Below are 25,171 nucleotides of genomic sequence, written 5' to 3' on the forward strand. Positions count from 1 at the left end.
TAGAGCACTTTCACAATTTACCATTCTATATTTACTTGTTAATTACTCAGCTCCCCGTAGACCATATGCTCAACTATGGCAGGGATTGTGCCTGTGTGGGTCACAACTGAATATACAGTGCCTAGCAGAATGCCCAGCACATGATAAGCACTTCGTCAATTTTTGTTTGATGTATGAATGCATAATCTGGAAATAAATGCCAGGTGGGAATGTTTCCTATTGTCTTATGTAAGTGGGAGGCTTTGGCTATCTTTTCATTTCTGGTGACCACTTGATGTCTCGTTATTGCACCTCCAGGCACATAGGAACATAGGAGTTTCAATTGTACTAGTCACTGTCAAGAGTTACAAAGCAAGCAAAAGACGTGCTCTCCATCATTCCGAAATTTACTAACTGATTTACTAATAGTTGAATCCAGATATTCTCTAGTTCCAGGGCTTCTGATGCCCTCTTGCTGCTGGAGTACTGGATTTCAGAGGGGAATGATAGTTTCTGCCTTTTTTTTTTCTCCCAACACACTTGCCATTTCTTGTGGGCTTCAGCACTCACAGCCAGCTTGGAAGGGGATACCAGGGTGTGAAGATGGCAGTAATCTTGTTGGCTCCATTACTGTTACTGTAGCATCAAGGACAAAGCACAGGCCTGATCACATGAGCTGGACTGCCTGGACTTCGTGCTTTGAGGGCTTGGTGTTCCACCAAGCACTGACCTGGCTCCTTTTATCATAGAAAGTAATAACAGCAATTCTTTTTGAATATGGAGTTCCTTCTATTCCTGCAATTTGTTCGGGAAGCTGACTAGCAGTTGTTGGTAATATCATTTTGAGAAATTCACTAGCAGTTTTTGGTAATATCATTTTGAGAAATTCACCTTTGCTTCCCATTCCATTCCAGCTACTGAAATTCCCAAAAGAATCACCACTGTGATGGAGCCTATTATCCGGATGTCATTGGTTGGATCCACCATCATCGAATCACTCTCCTGGAACAAAAAAAAAAATCACTAAAATGGTTAGAAGCTTTTTTTGCCTATATGTCTTATTGTAGAATTTAACAGTGAGAAGAGATGCCATGCACTAATGTCTGGGGCTACACAGGATAATGGAAAAATGAAATGCTTATAAATTGGAGAAGATAATCTAAATTTATTTTTTCCTGTGATAATAGGCCTTTGATAGTCAAGGTTAGGAGTTACAAATTTTAGGGATTCATTCTAGGCACAGCTTTTAAATCTACTGTAGCACTAAGTAAAATTATGGGTACATACCGATGTCGTGTTTTGTTCCAGAAGAATGACTAGTTATTTTTATGTGTCAAGGGGAATCTTAGAAGAATAAAAATGAGTGGTTTCCAATGTGAATATCAAAAAAAAATAAATGCTACTCAATTAAAGAACAAACTATGAACTATAATCCACTCATTTATTCATCTAATTTTCAAGTAGAGGTTGAATTCAGTGTCTGCTATCAATTGAATTCAGTGTCTGCTATCATTACCATAAAAGGAGGACTAGAAGTTAGCTCATATACTAGCTAATTAATGTGTTCACATATATACCATCCAGATGGGGCACCTAAACTAAAAAAGGCCCAGTTTCCTGCAGTGAGTTCTTCTAATGTTTGAACTTTCTTTCCCTTTGGAAATCTATAACCATAATAGTAATATTGCTGCTGACAATAATTCCCATTATCTTTTCTTTCATATTTTACACTGTATTTCATGTACATTATTTCATTTGATCTGTACCACATTTCTGTGAAAGACATAAACAATATTATTAGCCCATACTATAGATTTGAAAAACAAGGTTCAGATGAACAGAGGGACTGGTCCAGAATCTCTCAGCTGGTAAGTTTGAGAGCCAGGACTCTGAGCCAGTTCTGATGCCAAGCCTAGGGCTCCTTCAACTATATTCAGCGTCAATATTCTGCAGAATAAATCTGTTTCCTCTCATCTTGCCATAATGATATCCCCTAGTGCCCTGAAAAAGCAAAATAAACCAAATTATCTTGCTTGGGTGAAGAAAAGAAAAGCTTTTAATTACCTTAAGAAGATCTACCACAGTCTCAGCAAATCCCACCACATACATAGCAACAGCCACTGCATTGGCAAAAGCAAAGATCAAGCCTATAGACCCACCAAACTCGGGCCCTAAGCTTCTGGAAATAAGGTAGTAGGCCCCACCTGAAACAAGAAGTGAACATGCTTTACATTGAGGAACTTTTAGAGGATTTAGTTTATATGACCAAATAATTTTGAATGTCTGAGAACATTTAAAATACTAATTATTCTAATAAAAATATTATAAATCCTAGTAATTTTAGAAATCTTGTTCACTGTAATGAATAACTTAGCCCTGTCTTATATTCTGTATATAATCTACACTAGAACTACTCTGACTAAATAAAATCCAATTTATTGAAACCTATAATACACAAATGCTACTAATAAGAATACAGCAAACTTTACCCCACAAATTCTTTGTCTTTTAAAAAACTTCATTGGAGAGTTCAAGTTAATAATGTAACTGAAGTAAAATTTCATATCTGAAATTTCCAGGAACAGGCAGGCCCAGGCAGAGAATGAAGTGGATAGTTTATCATTGTCATTCTAACTTCCTTTCTGGTATAATTTCTGGTACACATTTACTACATTAAAAAGGTACCTGTACAGTGCTATGGATTATCTGCTCTATAAATCAGACTTAGTTTCGATGGTTTTAGCTCAAGAAGGCATGGTTATTGCCAAATACCCGTATGTGTATGGGTGTGGCAAATGGGAAGTAAGGTAGGGAGGGCCTGGAACGATTGCTTCTCCCTTGGACCTTGAAAAGAAGGTTCTGCTCATGGCTGTATACTTCTGGGCACAGGAAGGACTGAGCCAGAATAGTTAACTACCTCAAGAGTTCTGAGAGCATGTTACTGAAGGTTAAAATGACTAGATGTTGAAAGGCCTAGATAACTAGGTGTTATCACAGACCATAGTGAATCAGTGACTTCCTATACTGAGCTAGCCTTAGAAGTAGACAGAATTGGTAAAGGAATGACACTGGACACACATATCTACAGCCAAAATTATCCTTCACTGAAAAGTTTTCACTGTTTCCTCCACTATAGTGACTCCTTTGGGTTAAGACGACAACATCCTCTCTAAAAATGTAAACTTTTATTTGGGTGGGGCAAATCCCCATGACTTTCTTTGTCCTGATTACATTAAATAAGTTAGCAGCAAGTTACTGGGCTTGGTCAAAATGAGAGACAGGCAGGAGCTGTGAGAGGAGCTGTTTTGTAGGTAGGATGGTGTTTTAGAAGGCCCTGGGTAGGGAGATCTGGATAAGGTACCCAAGTAGAGACCCCAGGAGCCAAAACAGAATTGGAGGGGGAAGAAAGGAAGCTAGAAGAACAATAAGACAAATTCAACCCCTCATTCTCTGCCCAGGCCTGCTTGTTCCTGGATGATTTGAAAGTAACTCTTTGTTTTATTTGTTTTTATTTTCTTTTTAAGAATCTTCTCAAGCTTATTGGCCATTGGGAGCATAGTGTTGGGGTGAACTCTGAAGGCTCACTGAGTGGGAAGTGTCAGCAGTGTCAGCTGGGGTGCTGGAGAAGACCCCTTCTGAGGGGCCCTGGGAGAGAGGCAGTGGGGTCCGTCCAAGGCACAAAGAAACCGTTTATTTCATTCTAATACTCTATGCTTTCTTTCTAGACACCTGGTCATTCTCTACTTTATAAACATGTTTAATCACAGGAAGTGGGCCAAAAAAACCTTTTCTGGAGATCTCTTAATTTTAGTGGAAAAGAATCATGCCTTGCTGTTTAAATTTTGGATTATTTTGTTTTGTTTTAGGGCTTCTGGGGACTAAGTATCAATGTACAAATTTTACTTCCAACATTAAACCAACTCTAGACATTACTACATAGTGAAAGCTTATAGCCATAAGTACATGAATTGGCTTACCTCCTCTTACTACTCCATTTGTGCAAATAGCAGACATAGAAATACCTGTGAGTGTTGTCACTACCACACTCAGGCCAATGATGATGACTCCAAGACCTGAAAAATCCCCCAAGAAAGGTGTTTGGCTCCAGTACTTCAAGAAGTCACCAGTACTTCAGGAGGCAGCAGTCTGAATCTTGTCAAGGAAGGAACAGTCTCCCTATGGAAAACCTGAAACGTTCTAAAAGATCCCATTCCATCTAGGTCTAGGAAGGTCTAGGAAGCACCTGAAATGTACTAAACTTTAAAACTGAAGCTGTGTCGAGAAGTCATTTCCCAAGAAACACCAGCGAGAGGTGTGCAGTAGCCTGAAAAATAAAGCATTTACCCAAGGAATTTGAGCATCTGGAAATCATGACCTGCAACGTGCCAGAGAGGACCATTAGAAAAGAGACCACAGCTGACAAGAGTAGACCAGGACTATACGCACAGTACCTTGTGTTTCCTTCTGTGTCCAGCTCATCCACACAGTTAGCCAGGCTTCAAGAACGTTGGGCTACTTTCTTGTTCCCACCAAAAAGAAGTAGAATAAAAAGTTTTTGCCTACCCGTAGCAAGTGATGAGAGCATTTAGATATCTTAGAAATTTTACCTCCACGAACAAACCCGTTAGTTGCTATTGCAGAAGTTGACAACCCAGTAATAGAAGTTACCATGGTGGAAAGAAGAATTATGAGAACTCCAAGACCTGTTAGCAATGAAAGACAGAAGATATTACATTTTACTTTTCTTCCTTGGATTCCCTATTGCTGCAAACTATACTGCTTTGAATTTAAGTGTTCACATCCAAGCCTTGGGCCCCAGTGGAGTTCCTTCGTGCTAAGGAGAAACGGGTTTGCCTGGAGTAAAGGCCAAGTTGGAGAACTGCTCATTATGATGAAGGATGGTTTCCAAAAGCAAACACAATCTAAAATGCAGCCCTGGAAAGGAAAAGCTGACTTACGCTGGTGTCCTGGGAGAGAAAATACCCTGGCTGCGAAAAGAGAAAACATAACATTTGACCTTCTCTCTTGCTGGAGAGGAACCTGAATGAGAAAGTTGGGGGTTTGACAAAGGTTAAATCCTTCTCCATTTTTCTTGCATCTCTTTTGCCTGGCAGGGGGTAAAAAAAATGAACCAACTTGGATTACCTTTGAAAACACTCCAGAAAAGTCAGTGGTGAACTATTTGGGCCTGTGTTGCCTTTACCTTACAAATGATCATGCGGGTCACAGGTTTAATTACCTCCTCTGACATATCCATTTGTAGCAATAGCAGAGGTGGATAAACCAGTGATAGCAGTCACTGTCACGGCTAAGCCGATGATAATCACACCAAGACCTCAGTTGAGAGAGGAAAAATAAAGGCAATTAAATGGTGGAATAATCCATTAGATCATTTACATAAAAGCCAGCAAGTCTAGAGTAGTCACCAAAGGACCACATTTGAGTTTAACAAGTTGGTCTGGACATCACCACAGAGGAAATGCCCAGCATTGAAGTTTTCTGCCTGAAGTAGCACAGATCCAAGAAACTCAAGACCTAAGCTGTGCAGTGCAAAGTTTCACATAACCGAACAACTATGGCTGGTCAAAATTCAACATGAACCTCACTGTTTATGAAGTTCCAGACACCCATAAACATAATAATTGGTCTGAACAATCCCAAGCTGTTAATATTACTAGAGTGTAGATGTTCATCCTTCCAGGGAAGTATCTTTTTATGTATATTCGACTGTGTAGGAGTGGAAAATTACATATAGTATAGAAAATTGTTCATCTGGCAGATGAGTAAAGTAGAAAGAATCAAATCAAACTACATTTACTTACTGGCTATGTGAACTCTGGCAAGTTACCTATTTTCTGAGCCAGAAATGACAATGAAATTAGAAAGAATGCGCGTGTAGAGTGGCCGTGTATAAAGAAAGTAGTGGCGTGTATAAAGACAGAATGCACGTGTAAAGTAAAGTAGCATAGTGCATAGAACACAGTACACAATCAATGGCACTGCTTTTTGATCAAATCCACAATAGTCGTAACAGCTATTGTTTATTAAAAGCCAACTATATATCCAGCTGTGCTAGGCGGTATGTGAAATGCAAGGAAAAATAAAAATGAAAAAAGCTGCCCTCAAGGATCTTATGGTTCAGAATCATTTATTATGAGAGGGAGAAAGTAGACCAGAACTCAGAGGAAGGCAAGGCTGCTTTCAGTTTCAGGAAATACACAGCTAGGAGGACACTGAAGGGTAGCAGAATATGCCGTCCCAAAATTTGCCACTTTAGCGTAAGGATTATTTTGAGCTAAAGACAGCTGAAAAGAAGAAGATACCTCTTATTTGCCTAAAGGCAGGACATAGATTTGTAATGGTGTCTCCTCTTTCCTCTATACTGGGGACAGTTATCAGCTAGAGACTGGAGACAGCTGGAGATGGTACTAGAGGAATCTACATAGACTTTACTAACTAGCCCTTATCTTCCGTTAGTTCCGCCATGTATTTGCCTTCCCACAATGTGCCACTCTAGAAACTCAGTCTTTTCCTTTGTCTTGTTACTTCTCTAAAAATGTGTTTTTCTGTTAAGATGCTTGTATAAGCCCAAGTTGTAACCACCCCTTTGAGTTACTCAGTGCTGAAGATTCCCATGTACATGCACGATGCACATATTACTAAACTTCTGATTGTTTTTCTCTTGTTAATCTGTATGTTGTCAGTCTACTTTACAGGGCCCTAGCCAATGAGCCTAAGATGAGTAGAGGGAAAACAGTTTTTCCTCCCCTACATTACCCTGCTCAGTGGAGATCAACCTTAAATTCAGGGAGAACTTGTAGGCACTGAAATCACCCTGGCTCCAGCCAGAATGTGCTTGCCTAGGTCTGTTTGGTGTGTTCCTTGACATAAAGTGAATGCTTCATAATTGTAGATAGCCTCGCTTGTTCCAAGGATGATAAAAAGGGCACTTAGCCAAGAGAGGCTGTGATCTCTCTGGCCATGCCCTAGAACAAGGGGAAGTGGAAGGAAGTTAAGGACAAAAATGGGAATGAGGTATTGGAAGCTGACTCTTTTGATGCCTCCAGTTATATCCTGGCTCTAGCAGAAGTTTCTAGGCTCTTTTACAGTTAAAGTGCAGTAGGAAGAGGCTAACCATGGGTATGAGATGCAAACTTAGACTATACTGGTTTGGCCCCTATAGATTCTTGCACATTTGGTGTTATAAGAAATGCTTGCACTAAATTCTTTGTATCTTTTGCAGGGATCCTGTAGTGAGCGTCGCCTCTACATCACTGTGCAGTTTCAAGACTGTGTGCCAGTAAAGGTGACTTCTTTTTTTTTTTTTGCACTTTATTTTAACTCTTGACTTTATTTTGAGGAAGTTTGATACCAAATGTTTAGCTCACCCCAGCAACAGTAGAGAACCAAATAGTTTGCATTTCATGACATTAAACCTACTCTGACTTTTGTTATTTCCCTACCTCTTATATTCCCTTTGCCTTTATTTTCCAAACAATTCTTAATTTATCCTTTGGCATCATATATATTTCTGTAAACCATTTAAAATCCTGGAACAAAGTTGTATGCATTTAAACAGCAAGGGATTTGCTTCCCTCTCACAATCAAACATAAAATCCCAGGGCAAAAGCAGCTTAGAAAACATTCAGTTCATAGTTTTCTCAAACTTCAGTCCTTGAACCACCTGCTTCAGGAAATGCCTGGGGTGCTTATTAAAAATGCCCAGACTTACTGACTTTGGATCTTTCCAAGTGAATCCCAGGATTCTGCAGTTTTGTAACTATCTTCCCAGGTAATTGTTATGAACCCCACAGTCTGAAGATTATTGTTGAGCTACCCTCAGCCAATCTCAATTTGTGTCTGCCTGTTCAGCAACGTTCTTCAAAGAATTGATTGGGAAACAATTAATCCAGCTCCCTAATTTTCAGATGAGACAGTGAAACACACCAAATATAAATGACTTGCTTCAGGTCGTACTTGCTTTTAATGCCCTTCTTCCTTGCTTGATGTTTAAGTTTATTGGATACCATCATGCCCCAGCCAAGATGGTCAAGACAGAGAACAACTAGATGGCATTATCAGCTCATTCTTCCAATTGCTTTTGGGGACAAGGCAGCCAGAACTTATAGCCCCAGATGGTTACCCAAGGACTGTAGCTACCATTACTCCTGGCTACAGCTTCCTTCTGGCTTTTTCCCCAGGGTCTGAGCTTGAAAGTATATTCAGGTTTCTTCCCAGGCTACCCTCAAAGCCAGAAGGGGGTACTGCTTGTACTTATTTGTCTTCTTTCCCAGTAAAGGGGACCCAATTTGGACCCAGATGGTGACTTAATCAACTCCTTCAGCTTTGAGTTCGTGACAAAGTCCAGTAAAACTGAGTAAGGTTGATAGTAAGTTTCTACTACTCACTAAAGTCTATTTTCTCAGAATTAAAAAAAAACAAAAAAAACCTCCATTCAAAGGAAAACCCACTGGACACCCATTTAGGTAGAACTCTACTCTCTTCTGAAGCTGGATTTGACAATTTAAATAAAAGATCCTTATTAAAACAATACTGATGTCTGAAAGTATAATAAACAGTTTAGCAGAAGATAGAATTCTTCATATTCTACAATTTTGCAATAAACATGAAACTGGGTTGACTGTGAAGAATAATGTAAGATCTGATTAAAGTTCAGATTATTACCCAAACATACGGATTTTAAATAAGTTGCATTAAAAAGAATCACCCCTGCCCTGGGCTACACTCACACCTCCAAACAAAGTAATGTTTCCTGATGATCTCAATAAGTTACTAAACTGCCCTTAAAAAACTAATTTTGCATGAAACCCTGGAGCAACAGTTTGGCAATATTAAGATGCAGATTTTTCATGGAATAGCATATACTTATTTTGGACCCTGAGGCTGTAAGTGTTCATTTGATATGCATCATAAAGCCAGCAAGAAGCCCTTTGTCAGGAGCCCAGCAGTTGCCAAACACACAAAGAGGAAAAACTATGGGAACTGGTTCCAGCTCTTTTTCGCATTAAGTCTTCTGGTGATTCGGAATCTGTTTTGAGGAGCGAAGGCAATAAATAATGACCAAGTACCTTTTAAATGTGAATTGAGACACATTTTGGAGTAGAATCTGAAAGCACATCTGAACTTCTGTGTTCTTGATACTAATGATTTATAGGTGTGCCCCCCACAAAGTGAACCTATAATGTGTTTTCCATATAGAGAGTAGAACATCATTAATTTTTATCACATTGAATCAGAAACTTTTATATAATTCAAATAAATTTTTATATAAATTTTAGTAGTATACTCACAATAAAAATATTTGCCAGAGGAAACAATACTTTAAATAAAATACAATATTTAAAAACATTAAATAAGCACTCAAAATAATTTCAACATCATCCATTTCCATTTAGCAAAATTATCAATACTTATATACATTATCTTGGTCTTTTTACCTATCTTTTTAAGCTTCTATCTGGCAATAGTTTATTAACCTTTGTTTTCTTACTACTTGTACCTGCAAGTAACACTGTTTTCTCTGGAAAATGTTCAACAATTCAGCATTTTTATTAGTCAAGTCACAGTTTCACCAGTTTTCCCACAAGTTATTTTTGTTCAGTGATGTTTTGCTAATAATTGTGAGGGGGATACTCTGATGAATGTCAGTATGTCCCAAAATATGAATACTATTATTTAAAATGAATGTATCTCTATATACTTGGACACCTAAAACTCTATGAAATGATGAAATATTTACTTGAGCGTTTATCTGGTTGGCAAGCTGGAAAATTCCAGGCTCCCAGGAGATAACACTTTACCTGTCTTCTCTGACAGACATTGTCAAAGAGGCAAAGTAAAAGAGCCCAAGTGCAGATTAATTCTGCGATCTTCATCTCACATTCAGTGTTAATGGTGAAAACAAGTTGCTTATTGAGTTTTTAATTTACACTGAAAACTACATAGGAGGGAAAAAGTGCTTACCGATCCCAGCTTCTCCAACAATCCAGGAGAGGCGAATGAAGAGCATGACACCCCAGATATTCAGCATACATCTTACCTGTGGGTTGAGGGAGCATGGAAAAGGACATGAGAAGTGACAGTGGGGCAGCACCCAGCCATCTTTGTAACTCTGGTGTTCAGGCTTATTAACACTTAGTCCACTAGGACATTGAACAGATAGTTTTCATTTGTAAACACAGAAGCTTTCTCACCAGCACACCTTTCACCCATCCAAACTTCACGGCACCGGCTTGGTCTTCTTCCTTGTTTTCAGCTTGTTCATCGCCAGACATCCCATCCCCATTGGCAACCACGTCAGCTGAACCCGGGGCCACTGATACATTCTGCATTTTTACAGAGAGCAAAACATGGTATTTGGTCAACACATGGTTCCGTAAAACTTCCAGAGGCAAATAAAAACAATTGACGTGAAACGTGAGGAAAATAAACATATTCCAGTCATTTTAATAAGATGATTATTTTTTGCCCTGGGAGTTTATGCGTTCATTTTGTGGGTGATTTTAGGCACCACTGAGACTGCAAGGGTGGTAAAGGAAACGGGGCAGTTCTTCTACTGGTGAGAATATTACCTTAGGGGAAAACGATGGAATTTGGATAAATTTAGAATACAAAAGGATCAAAAGAGAGAAGGGGGAATGCAAGGTGGGGAGGAAAGCTTATCAAGAGTGAATGAGGGTCTTTTAGAAGGCAAGGTACGAGGGCCAGACAGTTAACCTTCCTCACTAATGCAGTGTTTGGCCTTCTTTCCATTCACCTCCCTGGGCTTCATTTTATCCATCTAAAAAAAATAACAAAACTTCTCCACTCACGTCAGAGTATCTTTAAGAAGATTCAATAGAAGTAACACATAGAAGTGTTTTCTTTAAAAAAAAAAAAAATAGTTTAGAGTATTCTTAAAATACTCTAAAGTTGTAAAGGCTCTGTATGGCTACAAGAATGATACTCCTGTAGGGGAATTTTCTTTCAGATTTGATATACGTTGCCTGAGAATTGTTGGATGTCCAATAGTATTGTACGGAAGGTAAGAAGCCTCCATACTGACGACTAGAAAGGTAAGCTGAGTAGAAATAAGAAGTAAGTACTATAGAAAAGGTCGAAACCTTTACTGAGGGTTTTTTTTTTCCTGTGGCCTTATTTTGAAAACGATCTTCCTTGTCAGTAGGATAGTCTCTGAATTTAATGGGGAAGGAAATAGCTATGTTTCTCTCAAGTTAAGAACAAACAACTCTCTAGCTTTTCTTTTAGGTGTGACTGAATAATTTCAGATGCCATCCACTTAGTTTAGCCTATCTAGCACTTACCTGACTCTTTAGTGGTTAGACTACACTCTGTTAAGCTCCCCGAAAGCAACCTTCTCCAGTAAGGATTTTGAAATTATTAGGGAATTCTTTTAGATTCAGCAGTTGATTATCATTATTAAAGAACAACTTTACCTTGTTTAAGTGGTCTAAACTTGTGTAAGTCTAGGATGACGTGTTCTGACATTACTAGCTAAGAGGCCTTAGACAAGGGCATATTTTCCCTCTAAAATGGGACTGGTATGATGTAAATATTCAGTGTTTATTATAAGGACTTTATTTGGGGACGACTGAAGTTCTTTCTCTTGCCATGATCAAGAGTTCTTACTTCTTTGGGCTTTGATGTACCATTAGCATACCCACTGTAAGATGACCCTAATCTGGGCTGTTTACTCCAAGGTGATTTTGATTCCTTGTCTCCTTCTTCCAGCAAGTCCTCTAAGCAAGGATTTCTCCCAGTTTTGTTCTCCCGTAAGACTCTTTTCATGATACTAGTGTGACACTTGGGTAACCAATGTAATATAATGTGATGAGAGTTATTGTATGTGAACTGAATTGGAGGAAGATGGTGGTATGTGTTACTTCTCAATACCAACCAAGGGCCTGCCATTCAGCAGGCCATCAATAAACAGTATTGAATTGAAGGCCACCCGATCTCTACCACTTAAAAGCAGATGACCTAGCTTCTTTTTATCCATTCTTGCCTCCTATTTCTTTTTCTTCCTTCCCTATTGGGTATTCCATTTCTCACTGTTTCCTCTGTGCAGGCCACATTAAATAAGAGACAGAAACTGAGTGAATCCCAAGTCAGATCATCTTACTATTTTCTGACAGCATTAGGAAAAATTTGAATGGCATAGAAAACTGAAATTAAAGGTTAAAATTTAGTTTTGCATTACCTGAGAAATATCTTAATCTTAAGCATCCTCAGTCCCTATTTACACAAATAATTGAAAGCTGACATCATATAGTCATATCAATGTAAGATATGGATAAACAAAGTCCATAGAAACTGAGGCTGAACTGGGCAGAAACTGGTGATTTATAGCAGCCACAAATGCAAGTCATGCATGTAATTCAAAATGTTTCAGTAGGTACTTCAAAAACAGTGAAAAGAAATTAGTGAAATAACTTGGGGTCAGATATGGATCCTTACATTAAAAAATACATTTCATTTTTGCAGAATATCGTACTTCCCATATTTGTAATATAAATATTCATTAGCAGTAGGGGCACCCCACCTTGTAGGAGGGACCTGAATTACAGACTATTTTAATAATATACTTTACTTAATAGATCTGTATAAAATATTATGTCAGCATATGGTCATTGTAAAAATATTGATGAGATATTGTACATTCTTTTTTTCCATACTGTGTCTTTGGAGTCCAGTGTGTGTTTTACACTGATAGTACCTCTCAATTTTTACTAACCATATTTCAAGCGCTCAATAGCCACATGTGGCTAGAGCTATCATATTGGATCCTCACATGTCTATACAATACAGTCAATTACAGATGGATGAAATATTTGAGGTTGTTCTCCAGTCAATTAAAAGTTATATTTTTCTCTGAAAGGATTCTATATTCATAAGGCAGCTGAGTAGTTCAAATGTAACTTTTATTTTGCATAACTGGAAAAATCAATGAGAGCAAGGAATTGAGGAATGTGTTAAAATACTCATGAATGTTAAAGAGATTACTTGGTCAGGAGATTCATTTATTTGATTTGATTTGAGAAAAACGTTTTAAATTGTCAGTATTCTAGTTAATCGAGATCCCATCGCCAGGGCTTCCCTGGTGGCGTAGTGGTTAAGAATCCGCCTGCCAGTCCAGGGGACACGGGTTCGAGCCCTGGTCCGGGAAGATCCCACATGTTGCGGAGCAACTAAGCCCATGCACCACAACTACTGAAACCTGCGCGCCTAGAGCCCGTGCTCTGTAACAAGAGAAGCCACTGCAATGAGAATCCCACGCACCACAACCAAGAGTAGGCCCCGCTTGCTGCAACTACAGAAAGCCCGCGTGCAGCGACGAAGACCCAACACAGCCAAAAATAAATAGATTAAATAAATTTAAAAAAAGATCCCATGGCCGGACCATCAGCGGTTACTCAGTCAAGGAGAAGGCAATTTCCTCTTTCTGGGTTAATTGGGGAGTCCATGAGACAGAACTTTAGTCACTCTCTTTTTAAAGGCAATCTTGGCAATAAAACCCATGTTTCCTGATTAAACCTGAACTTGAGGGTTTGGTTCAGGAAACTGCTCTTCTCTCTGATGAATTCTGATGGTAACTTTGACCCTTAGATCTGGATTGATGAGAATACCAATGATTGTAAAAAAAACAAACGAACAAAACAATATCTTACAATGTAGGCTAAAGAATAAATGGGATATTTTAAATTTCTCCTTAAGTGAACATTTCTATCTGATGGATACCCTTCTGGTTACAGTTTAACAGTTCTTCAGTTTATCACTGGGACATCACAATGTGAAGCAAAAATAATATTCTATGAGGGCGTGTCAAGGAAATCATTATATATAGAAATTAGTAAGGCAATAATTTTCTAAATTATTAAAAAACAGAGTCACTGTAGGATCTTCAACTCTCTCGTAGTAAGTATGTTCAACCTGCTAGAGTTTCAAAGTTTTAAATATATTTATAACACAGAGGGGAATAATCCCTCGAATGTATATTTCTTCCATTGACAATAAAGGTCTGATGGTAAATTTATAAGTACAGAATCCATTCCCGTTCCTTGCTCTCATGTGGGAGCTGAAAAATCCCTGCAACATATAGACTAGGAGACTTGGAATCTAGTTTTGGCAATGCAATTAATTCAGTGCTTGTCCTCCAGCAAGTTACTTCACCTTTCCTGGATACTGCCAGTGAGGATAAATCCAGTGGGTTTTCTGAAAATCTTACTTTGAAGTAGTTTACTCTAAGGCAAAATCATTTCTCTATGCTTGCCATCTCCCTCTTCTAACATGTCCAAGCAAAACTTGGTTTCACTCTTTAATAAATGTCTCCTGTGTAAACCCAAACAGCAACTATAAAGTTAACTTATCATCGAAGTACGGAGGGAGACTTCAGGTCGAGGGTTTGTGGGGACTTCATGGCTGTGAGCTATAACCGGTGGCTGGCAGACTCCTGGCTGGTGCACGTTCTTGGGACCAAAGTCATAAAGACTAAAAGTTTTATGACTGCTACCTGAAACCAGTTTTTTCCTTCATACTTTGAATTAATTTGTTTGTTCACACTCCATTACCATATATGATGACCCACAACCTTTCATAAACGCATTTTAAATTGCATAGCTGTAGGGACTGATTATTTATTTACCAAGAGTTTTACCTGTGCATTAAGTATTCAGAGAAAGTAAAATAAAGTATGTTAGAAAGAAAGAAAAGTTTGATAAAGGACTTTCCCCCCTCCAGTATTGTTAAACTAGTAAAGATTCAATCACATGCAGTTTAAGTAAATTCCTAATGGATTTTTCTAGAAGATGAAAGATTAAATTATTTTATTTAGTATAAAATATGTGATTTTTCAGACGCCAGAAAAATAACAAATGCCTTTCTAGGCTCTCATCAAAGAAGAAAAACATACATATCTTTATTCTTTAAGTTCTAAAGAGATAATATTTGCTATGATATATGTTTTCAACTTTTCAGCCTTTAATCTCAGGATGGTGGAAATCTTAGACCATCAAAGACGAATAGTTCCATAAATATTTAGGCCTAGGTGATTCCCTCCCCATTGTTTTAAAGTTTCTTTTACTATTGAAATATTTAAACATATGCGATAGTAGGGAGAATAATATATCTCATGTATCCATCATTCAGCTTCAACAATTATTGACATATTGCCAATATTATTCCACTTAAACTTCTCACACCCCTGCCACTGAATAATTTTAAAACCAATCCCAGTAAGGACCAGATAATTCCTAAGGTTCATTTCAGAATGAAAAATATGTAATTCTAATAATAATTTGTATATCTTATTGATCAATATTATTATGTTTATACATTGCTATCCCTTGTGGTAAAGGGGAGTATTTTAAATTATGAAAATGAGAGGGATTTTTTTTCTTGTTTTTAAAGTTACTATACACTATGCCACCAGTGGTCACACTTTATAATCACAGTATTTTTATTATATCTGAAAACACATAGCTCACACGCAAATTGACTTGTATTTTTGAAAACTTAAGCCAAAAGGTAGCTATGTATAATAAACCAGCATGAGAAAGTAAAATTAAAATATTCTTAACATTTTCCAAGTGTACGTTTAAGGGAACTCCCATTCTATTCACCACCTATCACTGAACTAGTTATAATGTGAAATTAATCATTTTTTGTTTTGTTTCCACAGATTAGTTTAATAGTGCAAGCTCCCAGGGGAACTGGTCTTGGGTACTAAGAAACTCTAACAAGTATTAAAATGAATCTTTAGCTGCAGAGTTTCATTCTAACAAATATTTTAAGGGTGCCTTCTGGTCTTCACTGGCCTTCAGAGCATTTATTGCCTATTTTATCTGGCTGTCATTAAATTAGTGATTATTTATAAATTTGGATATCCCCAATTTTAATGCAAAAGTTCCAAATTTGAGCTTTGAATCGCTTTAGAAAAGATTATTTTCTAGAGAAAGCATTTGTAGATTTTTGTTTGTTCTTTTACAGAAGATAAGCACTTATACATTGATTTATGTGGTTTAATGTTTGTTAACTTGATTATATGTCCTTTACTTCTATCCATAACTATGGCTTTTGACTTATAAAATAAAATTCTAGAGAGTGGAGATGAAATCTCTTTAACTCATTTTATAGAGTAGCTCTTGTAAATAAGTGGCTAGTAAATGCTTTTGATAATGACAATGAAAATGACTGAGACCTACAATTAATTCTGTGAGAGAAGCAGCATGGTCTCTTGCCACAGTGCCTCCAACAGGGAAGAAATTAGGATCTCCTGCCCAGCCCATCATGACTGAGTTGAGATTTCTTCCTTGTGCATGAGTTCCACCATTTTCTATAGCTGTCGAATGAGCTGAGGCAAAGTGCTGTGGGAGAGTAGGCTGGGGATGGAAAATAGTGACAAAAAGCTTGAACTCTGGAGTCATGCAGCCAGGGGTTCACCTTATTACCCATGTGACCTTGGCTTCCTGACCTTGGAAATTTACTGACTTCTTTAAGTCTTTATTTTCTCTTCTTAAAGATCCTTAGGATTTTATAAAACCTTCCCCAACTTTAAAATAGCAATAATAATAGTACCTACCTTGAAGGGTTGTCATGGGATTGAGTGAGAATTCGTCAAGAGTACAATGTCTGACACATAAAAATATCTCAATAAAATTTTTGTTATTATACCGAGTCACTCTTTTTTTTTGGCCTCGCAGATTGTGGGTTATTAGTTCCGCAACCAGGGATTGAACCGGAGGCAGTGAAACTGCCGAGTCCTAACCACTGGACCACCAGGGAATTCCCCGAGTCACTCTTAATGCTTTTATTTACAAATTATTTTTAGTTGCTAACGGCCTAAAGACCCAAATGTGAAGTCATTCCTTTGTTTTTGTTTTAATTCAGTTTCTATGCAATTGGCTTATTAAAAATAATAATATTTACATCTTAATTTTCATAGTATTTTATACTTTTCACAGACAGTTTATTTCAATGACATGAGAACAATGACTTTAATTGAAAGGCTTTATATTTTCCTCAATCCTTTGTAATTGTATTTTTCTGAAATGCCAACAACAATGGTGGTAGTAAGGCTTAAAAAAGTTCCCTTTTGGTTATCCCGGTAGTTAGGAATTGTGTATAAAAAGGTGGGCACAAGAATTAGGTTGGATACTAAAAGAATTATTTTTACAAAGTAGAAATACTAGATTTTTTTTTGCCAGATGTCTAATAATCTTTATGCATGTTTTGATGTGGAACGATCTCCAAAGTCTGTGGTATAATGAAAACAGCAGAGTGCAGGACAACATTGTAAAATAAGTCCCAATACTTGTTTGAAAAAAATACAGACAGAAAGTTAGACAGATAGGCCTATACGCTTGTATAGGCATAGAAAATTTCTGGAAGGATTTATAAGAAACTCTCAGTAATAATTGCCTTTGAGAGAAGGTTTACTTTAGATAAGAGACATTTCAGTATATATTTTTTAGTACTTGTTAAATATTTTTTCAGTGTGTATTTTCCTTTGTAAATAAAATTTTAAATAAAAGTTATCTGGTACAAAAATTACCATGACCATCATCAATAATCATTTATTGAGTTTCTACCCATTATAGGCAACGTGCTAGACTTCGTCTGCATATAAACTAATATTCACAAGCATCCTGCAAGATCAGTCAAAGTTATGTAGCTTGTACAGTACTGCAAGTAAGGGATGGAGTCATTTTTTTCTGATTTTAACCAGTTTCCAGAAATCTGTAATTCATGGCCACCAGTATAGGCATTTAGCTCTTTACTACATAGAAAATGAAAGGGATTTCTCCACTATGATCTCAAATCATTGAGATTACAAATTCTGTCAGTATCTATCACTCCTAGAGTTTTATTTAAGGTAGAGACTTAAATAAATGTCTTAAATAATGTCTTTCAAACCGAGTTTTCATTTTACCTATTAGGACAAACTTGTCATATAATTTTTTTCCAACTTGGAAGCTATAACCAGGATTTTCACAAAATTCAACTGATTTCTGACTAAATTTGTTCTGCCATTTAGTATGAATGTACCATTCCTACATGGCTTTTAAAGCATTATAATTAGGGATACAAAAAAATATCTCCTAACTTATACTATGTCAAGTTTTTCCTACTCTTACATTATTTAAGTAAACACTATCATGTTTTTGTATACAAAATCAGCGACATGTCTGAGTATTATTGTACAATGTTTGTTCTATTGATCATTTCCAGTTGTGTTTTGAGGAACTACCATAAAATTGTCAAGGGCCACAAGGAGGTGGCAGCATAGCTACATTATACGGCCGGTCTTCATCTTTTATTTGGGAGATGGGAGGGAAAGCAGGGGGAATAGCAGAATCAAATTCACTAGCAAGGAAGAAATGAATTGAAGAAGGCCCAGACTGTTCATGTCTGAAGGAGAGTACAGAAGTAGAACATGTGGAATAAGTGCTCACAGGCTCAGCGACACTAGAATGGTCCTGGCTGTGGGAATGTGCCTATTGCAGATTCCATGGTTATATACTGATTCTGCTCCCAAATTGGTTATGTGGATAGTTCTGCATGATTTAATCAAGGTGAACTACACAGAAAGAATAACTATACTTGTTCAGAATTACTTGTTCAGAATAACTATACTTGTTCAAACTATACTTGTTCTCAATTCAGGGCATTGAGACTAAACCTAATTTTTAATGTATTTAATTTGCCATTCCTTCATATCTGAGAGAAAAAAAAATACTGTAAGTTAATGTTAAGTCCTTAGTCTCATTTTATGTTTTCAAAAATAATATGATATCCCAAACAGCCATCAAAACTGTCAAACGCAGCTATTGCTTTCCTCCCGTTTAGTCATTCAGATGGTTTTCTAACAGCAGTGTCCTCAGAGCTTTTCTGCACTTATATAAAGATTTACATAAACCGTGGCTTTAGAAATTATAAATCAGCTACTTTCCTCTCTCTAGAATATCAGTCCTAACAACAATGTGAGTTGACACCATTTCCTTTTTAATAGAATTAAAATTTTATTTTCTTTTGTTGTAAATTGGGGAAGGAAGTGAGAATATTTAAATTTTGATCGCAATTTTAACAAACGATGCAGCTTTAAAAATTAATGAGGTAGGGTACAGTGGAATAAAATTTCAGGTCTATGAAGACTTTGGCTCATTTTACTTCTTCAGAATAAATTGAAGTCTCTTCATAATGTAAATTTCTCTTTCTGCCCTTCCCATATCTTGATATCTTGGAAACTCCTTGTGCCTTCTTCTCTTAACCTTCTTTTCCCTCTTTTCCTTCTCCCTTCCCCTTTTCTCATGTAGAAAAGGAAAGTGACACTTTAACTCCAGGAACTTCAAATTGCCCGGCTTCTCAACAATCTTCCTGGGGGCTGGCCTTTTTGTCTGAAATCACTACATTGCTAACTTCTTTTGATTAAAGCAGCAGGTATCCCAGATAAAATCTAAATCTACGTCTATAAAGAAAGCAGCCATTTGGCAGAGTGCTGCTAATACAGTACACGGCACAAATAAGGCTTGGCTGTAGAGAGGGGTAAAGAAACAGGGCATGGCTCCCTCTCTGGAAGTCGCTCAGTCTTCAGTGGTAGGACCCAGAGCAGCCAAGGGGAACAGCTTATGGAGAGAAGTTTTCTTGTGGAAAGAAGGATGAGCAGAAACTAAAGGGAGCTTTTCACCTTTATTAGCATCTTTCATGAGAGGAGTATTCCGAGAATTCCCAGAGTGGGCAATCATTTAATTAAAAAATTGTTGAATGAATGAATAAATATGAAAGGAATTGTTCCACTCATTTTTTTTCCTTACCTTAAAACCTGGGCAAGAGTAGACTGCATTTAGATATGAGACAACTAATTATTCTTCTTAGCAAGTAATTATATTCCATAAAGAATGCTATTCATTCCAAACTGCGGTCCAGAAGAGCAGGAAAATAAAATGCATCAACATATTTTAGAGCAAGTAACCGAAGAAGAAATCTACTAAGCTTATAAATGATTTGCTACAAGATTAGAGAAAGTGCTGCCTCACGCTTCTAGCAGATTAGGAACCCTGGCTATATTCCTTAAACAATGAAAAGTTTAGCCACTTCTGCTGCTTCTGTACTTTAATTTAGTTACTTTTATATGCTTAAGTGCCTTCAGGAGCCTCAGGCAAGGTTTTGAAGAAGAAGGGATAAAATGCTGAATCTTATAAATCTCTTCTCTCTCTTTAAAGAGTATAAAAAAATACCCACGTGCACTAAAGGCTGGTACAACAGTGTTAACTACAGCAAACACTAGTGACTTTTTTTTTTTAACAATAGTTGTGGAGGCGTTAATACTAAGGTGAAACCAGCTTAGTATTCCGTTTGACATGTTTAACCAAGTGTGAATTGAATAGCCTATAACTGTAAACAAGATACCACATATTGCCTGACTTTCAGAATTAAGTTTTTAGTTCTCTGTCCTCAGTCAGTAAACATTTGTGAAGCACTTTTGTATATCTTCTGTTTATTGGGAACTAGGGACAGCTGTGTAAGTAAGATGGATGGTTTGCAATAGACCTCTTCACTGGACACTTTTCTATTTATAGTGTTCGTAAGAAGCAGGAGATCACCTGAAGGAGTAAGGAGGATACTTTCCCGTACCTTTAAGCTTACCTTTGCCAGTTGCTCGTGAATCTCAAGCAGGCTGGGTCGGTTGACCTTGGGCCCACTGATGCTGCCAGTGTTGCGATAGTACTCGATCTTGGGAACAGCATCCATGGTGTTGTGGCCAAAGGTTTGTAGGTAGTATGTGTTTGTGTGAGAATCATAAGCATGAAAACTGGCATCTGTTTTAGCAGTTTCTCCAGTTTGGAGGAAGTTGTCATAGCGGTCCTGATTCCCAGGTCTAAAGCTGATTCTGAATCTGTTCTGGCCTTCATCCCCAAAAGAGGTTTCCTCATAATGTGGAGGGTCAGTGTTGTCATTCGCAGCCACACTGCTCTCATGGCTCTCATTTATGACATTAACTTGAAAGCGATTGGCATTACTGGGTGCGGAATCCAGAAATACATTGGAAGAGTTGTTCAGTGACATCTTCCGAAACGGATGTTTTGAACTAAGCTGTCTGCTTTACGGTTGCTTAAAAAAAGTCTATAGATTTCCTCCTCAAAACAAACACTAATGTGTTTACATTAGGGAGCTCCTGGCTTTTGTTCTAGAAGAACTCAATAAATAGATTCTTGATATATTGTCTCCCATACAAGCTTCAGAATGTTCTTCAAAGCTGTCATTGGAAAAGAAAATTAGACTTGTTCCAGATAATATAAATATGTTTAAGTAGGGTTGGGGGTATGAGGGAACAGTTTTCTTTCATAAGACATACGATTTTAAATTCATTTCCTTAAAAATTACCTGTCCAGGAACCTTAGTTACCTGGGCAATTAAATCCCATAATAAATAACTGGGGACCTGCTTCGGCAAACAGAATTTCCAATGGAGTCATTAAAATGTTACCTGCGTTTGTAGTATTTGCTTGTACTCAGTGCGATTGGATTCAATATGACTTTAGAAAAGATATAACTCTACCAACTGAATAGAGTAAGAGCTGATGAGAGTATTCTCAGCCTGAAACAGAGTTCATTGACAGTGCTAAATGTGGAAACCACCAAGTATTTTGTGATTGATATTAATATATATTATATAATGAATACATTTAAAAATATTTTTAAAACTTCTTAAAAATACATTCTTGTCAGGTTATAAATATACATCCTGTCAAGATGTCTCTGTGAATTCTTGGGTCTTTTACTAGCCTTCAAAATGTTTCATTTGCTCATACATTTGTTTGTTTAACAAATGCTATTATGGAACCTTTAAAAAAAATAGGAGTATTCTGGGTAAGGAAATAAATCTCAGTCCTTAATAATTCTACCTATATTTAGGTAGAATAATTATGTTCTACGGATTCCCTTTCAAGAAATATTCTAGTCTTCAAGAGGTTTTTATTTGACTGTGAGATAGACTACATAATCATTTTCACAATCCACGATATAAGCCCATCTTAGAACATTCTTTCATCAGAATAATATCTCTTTATTGATACCTTAAAATTTGGCTTTTCAAAGAAAGTTCTACAAAGATAGATAAATACAAAAAATTAACAAAAAACCCCGGAAAACCTTGTTTCTCACCAGCAGTTATTAAAGCTATTTCTTTGAATTAAAAACAAAAAAATCTCAACTTCAACTCTCAAATAATCATTCCTGGAGAAATTATAAGTGAAACTATTACCTCTTTAGTTTTTATGGAACCTCTCACTTCTCTTCATTACCCTTGACATCCTCACCTTTACTCCACTCCTCAGAATCTACTTTATGACATAATGTTAAGTATGATTTTTACCCTGCCCAGAAATGTTTAACTTACCACCCAGGAGCCTTCTCAGGAAGCATAACCTACTTCAGCATCACCCAGGCATATATGCAGCACTTAGCTTTCACCCCCAAACCTTAGGCTTCTTCTTATTGGTTAAAATCTTCCTTGAAAAAGATGACAAGAAATGATTGGCCTGGATTAATACTGTAGGCCCCACCCAGCCATTAGCGCAGAAGAACCTTAAGTACTACATCAGCTAGTAACCAGGAGTAAACCATTAATCCTTTTAGGCAGGAAGACAAAGTTTCTTTAATGCCTGAGGGGAGTTGGATTGCTCAACAGCCATCATCCAAGAAAGTATGAGCAGTGCTTCAGTCTGAGGCTAAATAAATTGAATCTTGCCATCTCATTGCACACGATTCCTAGTGACCTCCTATTGTTCAGGGTACGCAGCAAAATATAGGCCTCCAGAGACAATTTCTATACTTCGTAACTAGACAGTGGTATTTGAGATTACTTTATCTTGCTTATAGCAGATATTATCTTGATTCTTCTCTGCACAGGAAGTGAGCAGACTGGGAGTATGATCAATGATGTATTGGAAATATTTCTACTTAATGGGAAAACTCTTTCAAGCAGAAATCAAACTATGGGTAAGTTTTCCAGCGGCACTGCTAAATGACCTTTTTGCCTCCACCCGGCAAAACGTTTTCATCAAAACTGGTTTTTGAGTTTTGTTGAGGGTAAGGTTTGGCTCAAATCTGTGAGGTGGTGATTATTAAGACAGCACAAACAATTCCTCTGTGCAGGTTCTGTTATTGGTTTTCAATCGGGATGACTGAAAGAGTCCTCCTCGTGTTTTATTAGAAACTATTCAAGTGACTTCCAGTTGCCCGAGCAGCAGAGTTGTGGTGTAACACAGAGATGAGGAACAAGTCTCTGGGGTCGGCATGCTTGATTCACATCCTGGCCCTGCCACTTCCTATCTGTGTGAACACTGGTAAGTTACTCAGTCTCTTTGTGCCTTTAACTTTCTCATCTGTAAAAGCAGTTGTGAATAACGCTGTGCTGTAGACTCATTGTGAGGGTTAAATGAGTTAATTTGTATAAAGGGTTAATGTGCTAATTTTAGAAAGCACTAGTTTGTACTTAGTGCTTGCCTTTACTATATCGGCAATATTGACAAGTTACTGATAACTTCTGCATCCAAGATTCTGGGGTGAATCATTAGTGATTGGGATAGGTACTATGCCTATTAAAACAGGGGAAAGGTAGGTTGGTAAACAGATAGCAGATTATAGAAAGGAGTCTGGAGATACCTCAGTACAACCCCTTAGAGGCTCTTAGTCAGGTAACTGTCATGCTAATCAGTCAGGCTCATGTCATGAGGCTGTATCAGAAATTGAGACAGAATTACAGGTACCTATAACTCATTTTGCCCTTAAAGGCCACTGGTGCAAGGCATTTATCTGTTCAACAAAGGGTTCTGCCTTTCCATATGGTAGGTGTAGGGAGTAGTCTCATTTCAGACTCAGCTGGGTGGTGCTGGTTATTTAGATCAGCTAAGATGACGCTGGGACTCAAAACAAGTCTTATTCACCGGCCTTGTAGAGGAACTGTGAACTTACTTGCAGTTATTTCTGACACTTCTGGTCTCCCTTTCCTTCAACTGTTCCCTCAACTCTGGTCCTCTTTCAGGAGCCCATCTATTTATTCCTCAACCTTTTCCCTCTCCCAAAGACTATGAATGCCTCTGATAGCCATCAATTTCCTCTTTCCTTGCTGACTGACTGCTTGACTACAATGTAGGGTGAATTGGTTTTGGTCTTAGTCTTATATCAACTAGACATTTTCTCTCTAAGCTTTTTATCTCTAACTGTGAAGTGAAAGTCTTTGTTCTCTATTAAGGGGATTCAGACATTCTGGAGCAGATGGGAGGTGGTTTGGGGTATATGGATGAAATTACACTATCCACAAACCAACCCTGAAAGGCCTTTCAGACAGGTGGGTAAGGTAACAGGGGGAAACTGTCTGGAGGTACTGTCTGTCTTTTCTCTTGTCCTCCTTGACAGAGCTCTTGGGAAAAGGCAGCTAGGGGATAATCTGGCTATGACATTGGACATCTATTCCTAGAAAGGGTTAGCATTTCATGAAATTTCCATGTTCTCCATGCTATAACTATCCTTTATATCTCACATTTTTTCTAGCTCTAAAAATACCGATTCTAACCTCTCTGTCCCCTCCCCTTTCCCCCAGAAAGTCTAAGGTACACAATAGGCCATGAATAAATGCCATGAATGGAGACACTTTTGGTTAAAAGAATTTCTCTTTAGTAGGATTAGAAATAATACTAAGATGGAGTTGATGGTATCTGAAAAGCTTATGGGTGTTGAACTTTCAGAAACAATGCTCATACTTCACAAAGTTTTCTTATCTTTGGTTTTTGGGGTCTTTTTTTCTTTTTGAGATAAAGATGGGGCCTTGTTAACATCACAGGTCTAGTCACCAAAATGGAAGGTCTTGTTGGGTGTCTTCCTTGGGAGACAAATGGGAGCATCTGGTACCTGGGCATATATCTTAGTGAGTACTTCAAAAGCCTGGGTCACAAAGGAGATGACTAGCATCATGGACATTTACAGCTTTCAGTGTGTCCCGTTGACTTGGTTCAATGAGCTGTTCTTGGACCAAATTACAAATTGGCTACAAGGTATCCCAGGCTGACACTCCAGTACCTACTGGGGTTCAAAGAGTCTCCTTAAGGTGTGAGTTTGGTCCAGAAGATCCGTAGCCAACACAGATGTGTTCTAAATCTACTACGAGATGAAAAGTG

At 37.7% G+C, this 25,171-nt stretch overlaps 1 protein-coding gene and 1 long non-coding RNA gene across 6 annotated transcripts in view; one reads left to right on the plus strand and one right to left on the minus strand.

Annotated features, from left to right (window-relative positions):
- LOC115845151 (uncharacterized) overlaps positions 1-25,171 on the plus strand; it is a 136,156-nt gene that overhangs the window by 97,305 nt on the left and 13,680 nt on the right. For all 5 annotated transcript variants that reach the window (XR_009562998.2, XR_009563001.2, XR_009562999.2 and 2 more), the window contains exons 5-9: positions 894-1,010; positions 7,223-7,285; positions 10,970-11,054; positions 22,905-22,994; positions 23,209-23,341. This is a non-coding gene — a long non-coding RNA (uncharacterized lncRNA). The remainder of the gene's footprint in view (positions 1-893; positions 1,011-7,222; positions 7,286-10,969; positions 11,055-22,904; positions 22,995-23,208; positions 23,342-25,171) is intronic.
- Positions 1-25,171, minus strand: part of SLC12A1 (solute carrier family 12 member 1) — a 104,422-nt gene that overhangs the window by 68,760 nt on the left and 10,491 nt on the right. Inside the window, exons 2-7 of the mRNA XM_060294283.1 lie at positions 20,641-21,250; positions 10,194-10,325; positions 9,964-10,039; positions 3,957-4,052; positions 2,044-2,183; positions 871-981 (exon numbers count right to left, since the gene is read on the minus strand). Of these exons, the coding sequence (XP_060150266.1) occupies positions 871-981; positions 2,044-2,183; positions 3,957-4,052; positions 9,964-10,039; positions 10,194-10,325; positions 20,641-21,060 (975 nt within the window). The 5' untranslated portion in view covers positions 21,061-21,250. The remainder of the gene's footprint in view (positions 1-870; positions 982-2,043; positions 2,184-3,956; positions 4,053-9,963; positions 10,040-10,193; positions 10,326-20,640; positions 21,251-25,171) is intronic.

This window comes from Globicephala melas, chromosome 2 (genome assembly GCF_963455315.2).
Source record: "Globicephala melas chromosome 2, mGloMel1.2, whole genome shotgun sequence".
Classification (NCBI taxonomy): Eukaryota; Metazoa; Chordata; class Mammalia; order Artiodactyla; family Delphinidae; genus Globicephala; species Globicephala melas.